Source organism: Thermobia domestica, chromosome 10 (assembly GCF_964235325.1).
Source record: "Thermobia domestica chromosome 10, izTheDome1.hap1.1, whole genome shotgun sequence".
Lineage (NCBI taxonomy): Eukaryota > Metazoa > Arthropoda > Insecta > Zygentoma > Lepismatidae > Thermobia > Thermobia domestica.
The window spans coordinates 222251595-222269552 of NC_137463.1; the positions used below are offsets into that span (position 1 = coordinate 222251595).

The following is a 17958-nucleotide window of genomic DNA, read 5'->3' on the forward strand; positions in this document are numbered from 1 at the left end:
TTCTCCTATCATCCCCTATTAAATTTACATCAACAGCGTATGCCATAACCTGGTGAATACCGTTCAACTGTAGGCCCTGGTCGCTATCTTTGATTTTCCTTATAGCGTATTCCAAAACGAAGTTAAATAATAATGGCGACAACGCATCTCCTTGTTTCAGGCCATTTTCGACGTGAAAGCTCGTGGACAAAAATGTACCTACCCGGACTTTACTTTGGGATTCATTTAAACATATCTTAATTAATCTAATTAGCTTTATCGGTATTCCAAGTTGTGTAAGAAAGTTGTATGTTTCTCTCCTAACCGAGTCGTACGCCTTTCTAAAATCAATAAACAATTGATGTACCGGGGTATTGTATTCCCACTTTTTTTCGAGTATTTGGCGAATGGTAAATATTTGGTCGATAGTTGATCAATTTCGTTTAAATCCGCACTGATAATCTCCAATAATTTCATCTGCGTATGAGGTCAATCTTGCTAACAGAATATTTGAAAGGATTTTATAGGAAGTTGACAGAAGAGAAATTCCTCGATAATTATTACAGTCAGTTTTGTCGCCCTTCTTGTGAATTGGAACAATGATTGATTCTTTCCACTCTTGTGGCAATTCTTCCATGTTTCAGATAAGGAGAATGAGTTTGTGTATCTTGTTCCACAATGTTTCGCCTCCAGCTAAGATTAACTCATCTGGAATTTCATCTACACCCGGAGATTTGTGTTTCTTTAATTTCTTTATAGCGGTTTCTACTTATATTCGGTTGGGTTCTGGAATATACGGTTCTGTGGTGTGTATCACCTTTTCTCCACGTACACTAGTTTTTGGTTGCGTGTTAAGCAAATCGTCAAAGAAATCTTTCCATCTATTTAAGATGCTATCCGTGTCAATGAGAACTGTACCGTCAGATTTCTTTAATATATAAGCACGAGGTCGATAGCCTTTCTTAAATTCGTTGATTCCCTTATACATGTCCCGGATGTTTTTATTTTTACTATTATCTTCAAGTTCCTTAATTTTAGCTTTCAGAAACTCGCGTTTCTTTGTTCTAAAAGTTTTGGAAGTTTCCCGGCTGATATCTGCGAACTTTAGTGTAGTTATTTCATTTGGATTTTGTAGCCAGCGTAATTTTGCCTGTCTTCTCTTCTCTGCTAGTTTTATGCATTACTGGTCGAACCATGGTTTGTTCCTACGTATTTCCGCGTGTCCCAATTTTTCTTTTGCTGAAATTTTAATGCTATCTCTAATTTCAATCCAGGTACCCTCAACACTAGTGCACTCCGAATCTTCTAAAGCAGAGAACCTATTCGAAACTTCAATCTGGTATTTCTCTCTTACCTGGCTCTCTTCTAATTTCTTTAAATTTAATCTCTCCGTTTTCGGACAATGAATATTACCTTTATTCAACGATAACCTCTCTCGTATTATCGCTGCTACCAGGTAGTGGTCAGTGTCACAATCAGCCCCTCTAAACGACCGGACATCAATTATGCTAGAAATGGATGTGCACAGAGGTTTATTTCCTTTCGTAAAACATGGGTATATTAGTGCGCCTTTGAAATCTGAGAGAGATAGCTTAAACTATTCCGTAATTTTGGAAATTGACCAATTTAAAAATTTGGTACCGTTGTATAAGGCCCTAATACTATACCATTATTCACGGTATGCCGCAAAAATAGAGGAACTTTTTAAATTAAACAAACTGAATTAGGTACTTTACCAACTGTAGATTTTCTTATTCAATATACATCCCTTCCGTATAAATAGATTGCTGGCCACGTTCAACCAATCCTTGCATATTGCTTTTCATGTTCTGTTTCGAAATCGCCTTAATGATCCTCATCACGTCAGACTGAAAGTGTGTAACATTGTCATAAAATGCTCCTTTCATGAACTCTGAGAATCGTATTGAAGTACCAGGTCTGATCACAAATTACAATCGATTCCAGGAATGTTCTGTTCCGTCTGGCTGTTTCAATCAGGTCCTTGCAATGTTCAACCCGAGCAAGTTTTAGGTCAAGGTGAGCGGAACAAATCAAGCACAGATTTTGTTTCTTTAAATCCTTTGTCAATTTTGGTGAATCATGTCTTTCGTCTCTTTTAATTCCTCCGCTATTCATCTTACAGTCAAATTCGAATACATCGTGGGATATGATTTCACGCACTTTTTCCAGTAACTCATCACGATTTTTCTTTTCCCCTTTGCCAGGCTTTGGATCGTCTTCAAATGACTCACGATCGTCCCAGGATCTCATATATCACTCAAACGCGCGGGTATGAGTTAAGCACTTATCATCATACACCCTTTTTATAATTTGCAATATTTATGTAAATGTTTTACCTAGCTTGGGTCTCTGCTTCATTGTGTTTCACCCCTCCCACAATTTAAGAAAATTCCAAACCTTGTACCATTAAAAGGTAATGAAAGGTAACGACTTTCTGTACTCAGTAATATAACTAAATACAGTATTAAGACTTCACAAAAGTGAATAAATTGAGCTAACAACGAACCGCATGGCAAACACATGGTAGTACTAATTTTGGCAGTTTTAATCTTCAAAGGAAGCGAAAAAGTCCACAAAAAATTTTATAGTGCTATTTCCTAGGTCCTGGTGAATATTTATCAATTATTGATTTTTGATCATCCCAAATTTAAGCGACGGCTTCAGGTACACCTTGTCTCATAAAGCTTGGGCTCACTCCTTATTGGTGTTTTGAGGCAAAAATTCGGGTATTTTTGGAAAAAAGTAAACCAGATTCGAACCTTCAAACCAACCTTTGCAATCAGGAAAACTTTTGCTGATATGTTTTTCTTCTTGTAATTATAATAAGACTTGTTACCAAGTGTAGAGAAGAGCAACATTGATTAAAATACTTAATGATACAATATTTCGAAATACTGTATTAATGTCAGTACATGCTTGTTTGTCATTTAGATCTCCATACATAAAAGAACATTTAGATATGTAAAGGAATCTTTCCTTATGTAAAAGAATGCTCAAAGTTAAGACATAGGCCATAATTTTCTCCTGAGTATTAAAATAAATGTCAAAGTAGAACAAAAAGAGCATTTGGAGTGCATATGAATTCCATTGGCTTGACAGCCCGTTCCTTATACATCTCTAGAAGCATTTTACGAGGAATACTTGTGTTAGCTCAGTGGTAAACCGTTGGATTTCAACTCGCAACGTTGTGAGTTCGATTCCTATCTCGGTGATTGTTTTTTTGTGAAATTCAATTTTCCGCAATGCATGAAAAAATATAAAACAATTGAATTAAAATTCATCAGCTGTATATATATATATAACACAGAATCATTGAAGAACAAAGTTATTATTAATTTTAAATTATAACATCTGAGATATACTGAGAGGTGTTCACAGTATTTTGGAATTCTATATGTGATTGTTAAATACTAATAAAGAAAATATTATCATAGCAATTAATAAGTTATATACTATATTTATTTGCAGCAATTCATCATATAGAGGTTACTTGTTAATATTTTCGTTACAGCATGTCATTTACGTTCTCAAAATAATATTCGAGGCATCCAAAGTCGGACTGTGGTTAAAGACAAACAACTCAGGAACACCAACAATTCCCGAGCCCCAAAAGTCATGTGAATATGCTGTAGTTATTCTTAGAATTTAAAGCTTTCACAAAGGGTTACGGTTTAATTATCTGATATGCGTTTGTAACATGGAAGCCACATGTCTTATAACATGGCGATGCCTTCATCGCTCTGTTTCTCGCTATCTGTATATATATATATATATATATATATATATATATATATATATATATATATATATATATATATATATATATTTACAAGACCGGATCCATGATTTCTTGAAGGGGTGCACCAATAACTACTACTAAATTTCATTTAAATTTTTAACTTTTTAAGTGCCTTTAGCCATCTGTGAAATGAATGAGAAATATTACTTAGTCCAGTGCAGGGGTGGATCCAGGTAGGTGATCGGGGACATCGCCCCCCCAGAAGAGTAAACTTTTTTATTTTATATATATAAATAAAACTCATCCCAAAGTTTGGGACCATTAAAAGTAGCAGCATGACAACCCACCGCCTCCCAGAAGTCGGTCCTAGATCCGCCCCTGGTCCAGTGAATCGTTTTTCTTCAAACTTCAGAAAATCGACTTAAACTATTGCTTACATAAAAGTGCATGTGCATGTATGTGTGTGTGGGCCCAAAGTAATTCTCATATGTCGTGAGCCAAACGATCGATATTAATATCGGATGCATGGTTTCAGTGTCGCTTAGGTAAATAGTGTCACTTTCAATTCCACTTCAGTCCAATTAAGCTCCCATTAGCATCTAGGGTGGGTATGTAGGGACGTAAAAAATTCTGTAATCGACCGATATTAGTGTCGCATCGTATGCTTTCGGCGTCGCAAAGTTAATTGCTAGCGGTTGTAATGCCACTTAAGACCACATTTACCCCCAGAAGTGGAAACACCCCCTTCGACGTCCTATGAGAAATGGGAAAGTGTGACATCAAAATGATAAAAGAAGATCGATATTAGTGTCGAATCCACAATTATGGGGTCGCTTAGATAAAGAGAGGCACTTTGGATGTCATGTACGCTAAGCCCTCATTAGCACCCTGAAGGAGTGTGTGAAATTGTGACATGTGAAAATAATTGAAAATGACCAATGTTAGTGTCGAATCCATAGCTTACGGGTTCCCCAGTTCATTGAAAGTAGTTCTACTGACTTTTACGTTTAAATTGAACTTCTAGTAGAGGTGAGATACCCTAGCACATCACTAAGGAGAGTCTAAGAGAGTAACATATACAATGATTCAAAACGACTGATATTAGTGTACAGCCCATAGAGACACTTAGCAACACTTCTGGTGATATTTAGCCATTTATCCATGCCAGCTTGCTTTTGAATAACAGAGCCTGCACCGGAGGCGTTGCTCGCTTAGCTCTAAATATTTTAGTATATATATATATATATATATATATATATATATATATATGTATGTATTCCAGCGTAACTCCGGAATATCTGGAGAAACGTGCTAGACATACTACTTTCAATCTAAGAAAAATATTGTGGTAGTAAAATACTCGAAGGGATGAAAGTTGGGAGGAGTGACATCTAAAAATAATATAAAACGACTAATCGTAACGTGTTATCCATAATCGTCTGGGTAATTGAGATGAATAGTGAATTACCCAATGACATTAACGTCTAAATTCACCCTATCTTCAGAGGATGAGAAGCTGGGAAATCTAAAAATAAATGTCACAAATTACTGAAATATTTGTAAAATTTATAGTTTTTGGGATCGGCAAAGCGTTTCTAATAACTTTGGAAGGTAATTTGTATCAACTTCAAGATGGGCTGTTTAATCATATAAATTTCCCACCGTGGAATGAAATGATCATCTCAACTAGTATATCTATCAAGCCAACCTTCGCAATCGAGAAAAAAACTCTATAGATTTATGTTTGGTTTTTAAATGAAATAATTCATGTTAAAACCAGAGGTGGAATTTGACGTTGGGACAATTGGGTCAAGATTTGTGAGTGATCGTAGGTCGGCAGGTAGGTAGTCTGTTGATAGTAGGTCGGCAGGACATGACCAACTGCGAAACATCGCTCACGGACTCACACTGACCATCGACACATTACGACCCACCGACCCATTCTGCTGAGTGCATTGCAGACAGCATCTTCTGAACACTGGTGAATTTGTTTACGCTTGTTTTGAGGACCTTTATTTTTCTCCTTTTTTCACTTGTATCTAATGACAAAGGAAGTTCAGGCAAAATGGATTTTTATTTTTGCAAATGTAATAATAGCAATTGTATTTACTACTTTTCTTTTGAGATGCAGCCTGAGGGTTTTTAGAGGAGCTAACTATTGAAAAAAAATGTTTTATTACAAGTATACCATCTTTAGTTAGTGGAGAGGATGGTGTAGATCGTGAGTCAGAGTTTATGATGACGGGTTTTAGTGAGTCGAAGTTGGCCACAATAGATCAGAGTGGTTTATAGTGGGTCGTTGTGGGCCAGGGTGGTTCCATGTGTCACGTCCGATGGTGGGTCATCGTGGGTCATGGTGGGTTGTGGGTCAGTGTGTTATGGATCACGGTGTGTGGTGGGTCAGTGTGTTATAGATGAAGTTTTCATTGCCCCATGCGGTCTCTGGTTAACATTATACTAAAAGAAGTGTCTCGGTAGGTGCACGTTGCGGATTTTTCCCAAATTTAGCACATACATTATACCCCACCAGAAAACAAATAATCTGAAGCATTTAACGGTAACACCTAATAGAACTCGAGATATAGGGATCTGTCTGATTAGCTAAATTAATTCTTCAATGATTTGTCCCTCTACAACCGAGGTTCTCTTCATCGTTTCCATTGCAAAGTCAGACGAACACGCGCTTTGTAATCATTAGGTCGATTATTCGCTTAATAATTGTAATCATTAGGACCGCTTGGTGTACTTTTTTTAGTGTGATTTAGACACATCTGAATATAAATACATCATGCATATAAACGATTTAACATATTTCGGGTGAGTGATTTTGTTGTTCGTTGGTGTTTCGTCACGTCACTGCCGCTGGTGATATTTTCAAAATGGAAGTGCGGCAACCGCGAAACGTCGCAGCGGGTCCGCCAATGTTTGACGAGATATCGATAGTTGCCTATCAGTGGTGCGCCGATCCTTACGACATGAGGAATCGTATTTGAAAAGTAAGAGAATAAAGAAATATGTTATTCATCAAGTCCGTTGGCATCCCTAAAATTTCGAAACGGTGAAACAGACGTCAAATCCAAAAACATCCATTCCCTCATTTCAAAGGTACACCGTATCGAGATAAAAGCATTTGCCGCAGTTTCGACCGTAGGGTCCCAGGTGGGGTATAACTCAAACTTTTCAAATGGGAAGAGGAATCAAGTATTATATTATTTAAGAGTACTGCTATAAAAGAAGATGGTAAGGATCGCTAGTCTATATGCTAAAGTTGCTCGCTTGCGAGTGAATGACGTGAGAAACTAGTCTCCCATCGGTAGGATGTAGCAATAGGTAGAATGTTTTAAAGATTAACTGGCATCCATGGGCTATGCCGTGGGAAAGATGGGGGAGGTAACTGCCAAGGCCACTTCGGTATAATTACCATCCCAACATTCACATGTCGGGACTTAGAAAAAACTATTGAAACCCCAGTCACGATGGTCTGGTAAGGAATTGCAGACCTCCAGAATGCATCCCCACCCTCTACCAATAGATCTGCGGACCTGCGACAAATGTATAATAATATCCACACTCGTCGTGTTTCGAAACATAATACTAAACACTCTACTACAGTGGCGTACGGCTACCTGGAATCCCATTACGAACATTATGGTTCGTACTTAATGCTTCGTAACAATTGGTATAAAACAATGTTGTAAACTGCTGCGTATTCTTTGGAGGAGTTTATGATTCGAACTCTCAAAGATAATTTCGACAAAGCGTCGTATTTGTGTCCGCACGTGAGCTCTGCTACGGGTGTTTGACTTATGATCAGGTGTTAACTATGACAGCTTGTTGATACGATAGAGCTTATCCCGCTGTTTTTTGATTCACATGCAAGTTTTTCGTATTGCAGATTGGAATAATGGTCTCGGATACATGGTTGAGTTGCATCAATGAGTATAAGTGCTTTATTGATAAGTGTTACAGTTAGTTTGTCTTGTTGAAACAGCTGTATGGATTTCCGTGTGTGACATACCTGCAGCGAACCTGCAGGAAGAAGCGAAGTTCCCCGTTGTTGTTAGCAAGTGTGAAACAAAACAATTGTGAAGGATTCCTCTCAGGAACTAGCTGATATGCATCTCATATATAGCGAGACCTATAAAAATAACCTTCTTTCAGGTATTACTTTCTCTGTTTTCCTTTTACCTGCATATGATATGTTCTTTCCTTCTCGCCCTACTGCTACTTACTGACAATACAAAGTTCCCGACTTTCTCACGGCTCTTGCTAGCAAACGATTTCAGGAAAACTCGCGAGAGTTATTTGGCAAGCTTAGCGGTTTACTTGGTGTGGTTTAAACTGCGTTAATTTTGTTTAACACCTTGCTTGCATTACCAATGAATACCAGTACACTGTTTTTTCTTTCGGAGAACAAGATACCTGTTGGCGTAAATGCTCCTTGTCCCCTGCGGTAGCGCCACTGATCACTCCCGGATGTTCTGGTTATGTATCTCCCATGCGTCGTTGACCGTTTCTTGTTTTCTGTATCCATTTTCCGCATGTCATTCTGTTCACAACAATAGCTCTTCTGTGAGAAATTACTTGCGCCGCGTTCCTAGCACCCTACTTCTGACATCAGTATGCCATTCACGCATTACTTTCTCTAAACTGTATGTGATCGCTTGCTATTGCACCATCCCTTTGTCCGCATGGAAGTATTGCACGTCGTTTCACCTCCATTAGCAACAGCTTCTGACTCAGAAACGACTCCGAATTTAACACAATATGACATAAATTTTTGATTGTTTCCGTGTGCGGAATTATCTTCCAAGCGTTGCAAATGGCCTTTAGAATAACCATTTATGTTCCTCTGTTTGCCGTTCAAGAGGAGTCTAGTGCTTGCCCTTCCTGCTGGTCTAGTGGTAGCCCGTTCACCTTTGGTGTACGTTATCCCGGTCTCAATTTCCGGTGGGACATCCTTAGGAATTTTAACTTTACTTAATGTATTTTACGGAAATTCAATGGAAAAATCGTACAATTAAGTAAAACGGGTAATACATACTGAGGAATTTACGGAGAAACGTTCGGTAAATCAGTTTTCAAAAACATCGGGCTAAAACACCAGATTCCATTCAAGAAAAGTTCCTGTTAATTGTTCGAATAACTCTAAAGAACATTTTCACTTTCATGTTTTTGCGTATCTGTATGTATTTTTCTTTCTGAATTGAAATTTTAATTCTCTGGATTCTTGTTTCTACAGGTCATTTTAGTATTTTGTCATGACCGAAATCAGTGTCTCGTACATTGGAGCCGTAAAAGTATGCTATTTACTAAGTACATCTCACACCCAATACCTTTACCATATCTTAAGAGTGTAGTCTTAGAGTAGTGGCTTAAGGATGTGCTTCACAAGGGTTGTTGTGGTTTCGATTCCCGGTCAGAGAAGTAAGGAATTTTTTATCATTTGCAATATTAATACTTCTGATGTAGAATAACATGAAAATTATTCCATTTCTCTCGGTCAGAGGGGGTACTCTCTTCAGTGTACGCTACATAGAAGTACCAACAACAGGTCTAGAAAATACATCAGTCATACTAACCTTGATTCGCACTACCTGGGAGCATAAAGTGTTTAACATACAATTGAGAAATACATAAGGCACATACAAACGTTATTGTTTAACTAACAGTTGTGGAATTGTTCATAATGTTCTACTACCTCTTCTTCTACTGATAGAAATAAATAATAATGATTTCGTTCGCCATTTCCAATACGCTCCATATATCCACTCAACAAAACTTTGCGACCCGGGTTCGATTCTCGGAGGGAGCTCATATGGTTCGGATTCCACGTTAATCAGTAGGTCCACGTCTCATATAGCCTCGCTGCTGAAAGGGATGATAAACTAAAATCAACTCAACTCAACTAAACTTTGTAAATGGAAACAGCTCTTTACCACATTCGTATTATATTTCATTAAGATATCAATATCTCATAAATAATTCTTTTTTAACCAAATCTAGAAGAATATCCGTTCTTCGCAGGGAGAGAATACGTTTCATTTCAAACAGAAAGGGCAGCAAAACTGTCACCACTTAACTTGGGAACCCCAAACATTATGAATTCAAAACTAATGTCGGATATATTCAGCTACTTTCGCACGTCAACATCCTCCCTTAGGAGTACTAATAGAGCTCACTTTGGATTTAAACGGCGTCGAAAGTATCACTTTTCATCTAAGCGACCCCGAAAACTATTTATTTGATACTTGTATTGGTAATTTACGATCATGTTTATGTAAACTTATTATTCCGAAGTTAGTTGGACAAACAGCGTCTATGTTGGTGTTCTCGAAGTTTTCCCTTTTCGTTCCCCTTCTTTCATTCTACTATTTGTTCATTCTCAACATCAGTGTCCCCCTTAACCTAAAGCATAATTATGGTACTAAATTAAAATTGAACTAAGCTAAAATAAAAATCTGCAAGAAAAATCTGGGCACATATTGAGGAAAAATAAAACTGGTTAGAATTCGGACTTTTAATTATACAGGCTCTCGTTTTCCACTCTCAGTGAGAGTGTTGAACTCACTAAAGTGGTTCGAATTCCACCTTAAACTCTAGGTCCACTTCTCATATAATCCCAGTTCTGAGGTAGTACACGGAACTTTAACACATGCGATCTATTTATCAAAAATGTATCGAAGTTTATTACGCAGAGAACGGTTGATATTTTTCTGATTCTAAGTTTTCTTTCAAAATTGCTGCACAATAAAGGAAGAATTCGGACAGTTGTTCTTCTGAAATAATCATATTACATATAATTTAATATAAAGAATTGCTTTCCATAGCTTCATTTGGTGCGAAACAATTATTTCCTTGTATATATACCTTCAATTTCTTTCCACGGATCTTATCTAAAAAATAATGCGCTCTTCATCTATTTTTATGTTAACTCAGATTAGATATGATATCGGAAACTAATACCTCAAATATAAAACTTAATGAAAATACACACAAAGATAAATGGAAAATGTACCTGCTTGCACCGAAAAAGAATAACTTTGGTTTGTTAATAAGATTGTGACAATTTTTGTTACTAAAATATTCCAAAATATCCTCCAGAGGAATCGGAGAGTCATCTGCACCATACATTTCATGGTGTGATCCATGGCTCAATATGGCAACTATGGCAGAGTCAACTATCTTATGACCTCTCATCCTAGAAAATGCACTTAGTTTCCTTCTGATTTGCTACAAAACGAAAAATAGGGTAATTAGTATTTGTACTGTTGATGAAATCTTTAACAACTATTTTGTTCAAAATATAGAGAACTAGCTGCAATTCTCGTTCATTGCACAAAGTGAAATAATTCTAAACAATATACTATTCATTATTACAAAGGTAACACTAAGAACGAGGTATGATAGTAGTTTCAAGGTGACAGCCAGAAACCTGATGGTACAAATTGCAAAATATTAAACATACAGCTCTGTTCACCTTGTGATAACATAGAAAGAGAGAGGAAGAGCTGGTAACGGTCAATAAATAACCATGAGCGCACCATGAGGGGTCAGAACAGCTGCAACATGATGAGGTATGGAAAGGGTTAGTCCTTGAATATCCTTCCCTGTGTGGTAAAATTAGAGTCTTCGACGCGATGCCATAATCCATCAACTCTAGCTGGAAGAGTTAGCAGGTGAAAGAGCCGTTCAATCATCGACCAGATATATTCAGTCAATGAGAGATCGAAGTTATGTCCCTGTTAAGGAAGCAGAGAAATATTGTGTTCACCAGGATGTGTACAACAATGCGTCCATCACACCATCGTGAGTTATCCTACTACAATGTAGTCCCCAGCAGGGCTCCCGTAGAGTTCAAGACATCAATAAACCATTGGTTGTACTAATATCCATTTATGTGTAGCAGACGGAACGGGCATGGAATACAATGGCATACTACACTATAACACTTGGTGCCGAACCGCTGTAGCGATGCAAATTTCAGGAGTACACGGTAGCACCAAATGTGTTTGAGGCCATCATGATGCTGCAAACAGAAATGTAATTCGTCTGGAAAAAAGATGTTCCTACTATTCATCGATCCCACTTGCGACTTTCACGACACTACTGTAGTCTATATATATGCTCAGTAGTCAGCGGAGGCAGCAGCAATGGACGCCATGCAAATATATAACCTGTTCTGTCAAACTCTTTGTGCTATAACTAACCATAGAAGTGTTCATGGGAACGACTGCAGAACAATATCCAGAAAAATATGGTCGGTTGAGAAATAAGTAGAGCGTTCTGCCAGTACTCTTTTTTGTCCGAAAGATGTTAGTGTAGCAAAGGGCAAAAAATTGAAAAATATCCATTCCTCCGCAACGAATAAAAAATCGGGTAGAAGATATCGTTTAGTTTGTGCAGAACGATTGATGTCACAAGAAAGTTACAAAGAGATCTTATTTAACCTTAGACACACCAAGAGAAAATCAATGTTGTTCAAATACTCATTCTTTCACAGATAACATATTTTCTAAAAAAAAAACTCTGAACACTTAACATGATTATTTTGAAAGTATTACATTATTACCTTCACTTTTCTTAGCTTATAATTTTAATGCATCTACTTTAAAAAGTATCATGTCGTACAGGGTGATTTGACTTTCATTTTTGTTTTGCAAAATATCTTTTATACGAAAAATCTTAACAGTTTTCGTGTTTTAAAAGGTATTATTATTATCATGTGATATTTACAAACTAAACCTTAAATAAATATATTTTCCGGTTTTATATTATTGATTCTCAGTGTGTTTGGAAATGAAATTAAAAAACGAAAACAAAAGGAAAATCTCGGACAGTAAAAAATCTGTACAGTGTGTTAAGTTTAATTTGTGGAAACTATTGCATCAATAGAAAACTTGTCAGATGGTTCAAATATTACGAATTTTAAACAGGTATATCTTTGACATACTTGCTGTACTCTAAATACATGACCACTGAAATTTCCTGAAGAAGAATAAAAAATGAACTGAAAGATAAACAAATATGAATATGGATGAATGCTCCTGATAAGATTTCAATAAGATCTATTTCCACTCTGTCTTTCTCTCGGTTAATATGTGAATGATTCTGGCGTCTCGTCAATAGATGGACAACTTTGAGGAAAAGAATTTATCGTTCACTTTCTAAGAACAAATTAAACTTAAAAGTATAGTTTGAAGAATAGTGGATTTGAATAATGTAAAACATTCAGAGATTTTACAAAAATACGGTAACCTGTGAAATAAAATACATATTTGACAAACATTGATTTTCGTTGGTATGTCTAGGGTTGAATAAGAGCTCTTTATAGATTTTCATGATATTAATCGCTCTGTAGATACTAAACGATGTCTTCTCCCAGATGTTTTGTTCATTGGAGAGGCATGGATACATTTGCCGTTTGCCACATTGAAATCTTTAAAACAAACTCGAGCACGTTTTGAACATCTTACTTAGTTCTCAGCAGATCAATCTTAAATGTATTGTTGGTTGTCTAGAGTTGCAGGGTGTAAAAAATGGTAGTGTGAATACACTTGTGCTCGTTGTAATACAATATATGGCTTTCCTGTTTTCTAGAGCCATACGCACAAACCGTCTGTTGTTGCTGCCCGCAGTATGGCGCAGTATGCACTGTGTCGCTGCGTAGTGTCTTCGTGAAAGAATCGAGTTCATATGTGCTGCACTATTTCTGCATTTCGCCCAATACGTGCACCAAAATCGCGGAAGGATAAAGTACACAAGCAATACGAAACGATTTCTCCACTATTAAAGTCTGAAACTTGCTGGAAAGACTGCCGGCTTCGACTACGAGTTATCTTTTGTCCGAATGTACACAACTTTCACACCAAAATTCGTTTATTTCTTAACTATCTTTCTGTGGGTGGTCTCTTCTTGTTGTTAATAGATAGTTTACCAAGGCTATCTGAAGTGTGAGTTGGACCTCTTTTCAAATATCTTAAAAAATCAACACTTGAAAGTAATATTTCAGAGCTTTTTGTAACTAAAAACTACAGCAAAATAATCCCTTAAAATTACATTTTTATAAATTCATCTTTTATTTCCGATTCACAAGTATAAAAGGGCACTACTCAGTCCTTTGCAAAACTTCTTCCACGGGTGCTAAAATAAAATGAATCATAACCATATATGTTTCTATAGCCAAACTTCGAAATTCAGTCATACCTAACTGTAAATTGTATTGAAAACGAAGTAAATAAATAACTTACCCTTGTAATGTTTTAAAATTTTCCCGTAGCATAAAATAAAACTACCAGTAACTTATGTACTAGTACAGTGTATGTCATTTGTTTCAAACTGACATTGTTATGCAAATATAAACGTGCTGAAAAGAAACTAAATATAATTGAAAATGGGCTCTTTCCTATTATTAGTTTTAGTTTAGGGAGTAGTAATTGCAACACACAGTTATTTCAGGAAATTGCATACTTGTAATTACAGAATAGTAGAAGATAGTAAGCAGAGCAAGAACCTAAATTAATAGATGTACTGGAATATTACACAAGTACTTCAATAATATTCCAAGAAACAAAGAAACCTCTAAAACAAATTTGTACTAAAGTTTGTAATTTTTCTTCCACTCAATTTCGATTATCAGGCAAACAATTTACTTTGAACAAATAGTTCCTCAAAACAGAAATTATCTTTTACACATGAACTTGTTTTGCTTTAGTGGCAGTTGATAATACAGTGACGGTGAATTTAAATAGATGATATTACCAGGTCGCTTGTTACAGATTGGTTTAAAACAAGTTTTCATTAACTTCAATTCGACAATTTCTATCTGGAGGTACCACTGACTTTGGAAGCATGAGGAGACAAGATTTTGAAGCTCTTAAAATAAATCATGTTTATGTAAGCATCTTTAGCATCAGTTGCTGACAGAACCTAATACTCACCTAGATTGTTTTTCTGGACCACCAAGAATCCAGTGTGTATTTCCAGCTAAACTGCATGTCTTCCAAACATTTACGAGGATCCGTTTCTGGTCCTATAAAAATCTAGTAAAGGAAATTTTCGCACCAGCAAACTTTCACTAGCACAGTATGTATTTTCAAAGATATTTCCCGAATCCGTACTGCATTGCTGGAAATTCATGCCGGATTGTCGCTCGTCCAGCAAGATTTTGTAACTTGGGTAATAAGTGTCCCTTGTAGTTAAAAAAACCCTCAGAACTATTATTGTTACGTCTTCTGACGTCCTTTCTTTTATTAATACTGCTTTCCTTCGGTGAAGTACAAAGGCCTACATTCCATTTTTAGAATATTAAGTAATTACTGTCTTGGTTTGATGTAGAAAAAAAACTTAATTCTGAGAAATACTCACGGCTGGCGGAGTGGAACTGAACTACTGTTAGGGTTGGGTTAAATTAGGTTAGAAATGGCTCTGTGGGGTGAAAAACGGAAAGAACACCAATATTAATCTTCTAACGTGTGCATCAAGTTGACATAGGATAACTTGATGATACAGAGGAGAACCAACGCCTCATGCAGTAAAACCAAAGTACTCCAAAATTCATATCCATCTCCTTTTGCCTCACTGACATAAACTTGGAACGTAAAACTTAAAGGTTTCCTAGATTTATTTTTGTATGAACTTCTGTTTGAATATTATGAAAATAATTTGTTTTTAAATTATGTATTTTTCTTAATTTAGAATCGATTTCTTTAGATAACAAGGTTTTCGCAAAATCTGTATATTTCAATTACTTGAATTACAACTCCACTCGTTCGACTTTTCTTGATGTCGTCAGCTACATTTTTCTAATACTCATGTCTTACATTAATGAGTCAAGAAATACTGTTTCCTGATATGAAAATCCAATACAAAATGTAAGCTATGAATCAAAGTAAACCTATGCTTCAGAAAGTAATGTTTGTATGAATTATGGCTTAATGTTAAAATCTTAAATCACCATGCAGCAGAATACAAAATTAGAAATTCGCTATTTTGATTTGAAACAATTATTTTAATCATTCATGTATAGTTTTGTGTGCAAAACCAGCTTTCCAACTTTGAAAATTAATTGTGCAGCAGGAAACATCTAATTTCTTAAAACAGTAACATTGTGGGTTGCCAAATTCTTGACTCACACACATCCATATGATTTTATAGAATTTGAACTTTGTAAGATTGATGTTTTTAAGTGTCTTTGACTTCAAAATTATATAGAATATTATCTCTATTATATTCATTTTACTTTTTCCTGTTTTCCTCGTTCTTCTCCAATATCTCGAGTGTGTGCTTGCATAAGCCATAGGCCACCCCAGCATGATATTTTAGTGAATTTTGAATTGAATGGAGATTTTCACAGGAGTTCCTTGTGAAAAAGGATTGTATTATCCTGTGCTAGATTATAGTCTCAAAGATGAAGTGTGCGTCCAGCGGTAATGAGATAATGTTGCCTTGAGACTACCATGTTAACACGTGGAGTTTTGTAATGTGCACAGAAATAGGCAGTGAATAGGTCTTTTGGGTCTACTGTCAGATTCTTCAAACATTGTTCGCGTAGAAACGTCAGTTGTGAGGGTTAAAACGAATTAGAAGAAAGCCGAAACTACAGATGTATACACAACAAAGAGGAAGGTTAGAAGGCTCCCTTTGATTTAACTTTTCGCTTGAGTATCAGAAATATTTCTGGACAATATATATAGCAACACAATATTCATTACTGTGGCTAACATAATGGGGTTTGGTCACTGTACACGACTGCGTTGTGTGTACAGGCACATTTTAGACAACAGTACTAAACTTACAAAAATTGTAAGAGGGCAACCACTGAAAGTAAGAATCAAGGACAGAGTTGGAAGCTCAATTGTCTCCGTACATTCTACCCATTCTACATGAATGGCACGTTGATGATAAGCTTTTTATTTTTAATTTCTACTTCATTATTAATTACAAGATACTAATATTAAAATGTTTCGAGTTTGCAACTTCACTATTAGATGATATTCTACTCCAACACAAAGTGGTCCAGTACTCACCAGTTGAAGTCACCATAGTGTTTCCCATTCATGATTTCTAGGAACAACATACTCTTTGTTAATTTTCATATTATCTTAATCCGTCTAGCTTAGTATGCAATTACCTTGTGTACCGTATTGATGTAAGGATTCAGAGTACAAAAAGCGAAGCGGTATTTTAACTTCTTGTGACAAGAAAACTACGACCGTTGTACGGAGTAATATGAGCAATGTTAAATATCACTCCAAAGTGTAATGATTGCTTTATAATCGCATTGAAGTTTTGTAAAATATTGAAGGCTGTTTGAAGTGTTTTTGCATTTAAGAAAATGTGGTCGAAATATTTCTAAAGTTATTAAAATTATATTCTGAAATGTTGTGTGATTCTATTAAGATTGTCACCTTATTATTCAATCTAAATCCAAGATCTTAAATATTGTCCCCCCTCAGTTGGCAGAATTGAAATATGATTGCTATTATTTGTAATGCTGTTACGCTAATGGAACTAAATCAGTGTTTGAACGTATATTCGAGTATATTATTTGGTTTCCTAATTTGTTAAGTGGAGTTTTAAGAAATCCGTGTTCAATTTTCGTATTTGGAGACTATATTTTTCTGATTTGTTTAAATTAGAAAGGTTTATAAAAGTTCCCTAAAAAGAAGTATCTCCTTTTTGTTTACCATGAGCTCACGCTTTTGCTCAAAGTTGCTATTGACCTAAAGATATAATTTTCCCGTTTTGAAGCTTTACTATTATTTAGAATTTACTGGATTGTTCATATTAAAATGTTCATCTCTAAATTCCACTTATCTTGGGTTAAATATGCCCTAACACAAATATATGAGCAAGCGTCCCGCGAAGGAGCTCGAGTTACGGGGCTGCTGGGGCACCTTACACATTAAAGTAATACAGGAAGTTTGACAGTGAGATTCTACATTGCCAGTAACAGCACACTTTACTTAATTGCAAGGTATCATAATAAAGGATAAAGAAATTGTTCTCACATTCTTTACAGCTGCTTGATTCTCTGCCTCAGTTATGCAATACGTATGAAGAGACTCTCCAAAGTAGAATACCATTACTGTATGGCGGAGGTAAACAAATCACATATTCTGTAAAATGAGATACTGAACGAAAACTACTCGTTGCTCCGGTATTAACCTCGTGGTCACCAGCATAAGTATATTCCACCTGAGGTCTTCAATTTCATT

The 17958-nt window shown here is 36.1% G+C and overlaps 1 protein-coding gene across 1 annotated transcript in view; it reads right to left on the minus strand.

The window, feature by feature from the left end:
- Positions 1 to 17958, minus strand: part of LOC145663009 (caspase-2-like) — a 165010-nt gene that overhangs the window by 43373 nt on the left and 103679 nt on the right. The window contains exon 5 of the mRNA XM_081729135.1: positions 10758 to 10972. Coding sequence (XP_081585261.1) covers positions 10758 to 10972 — 215 coding nt within the window. The remainder of the gene's footprint in view (positions 1 to 10757; positions 10973 to 17958) is intronic.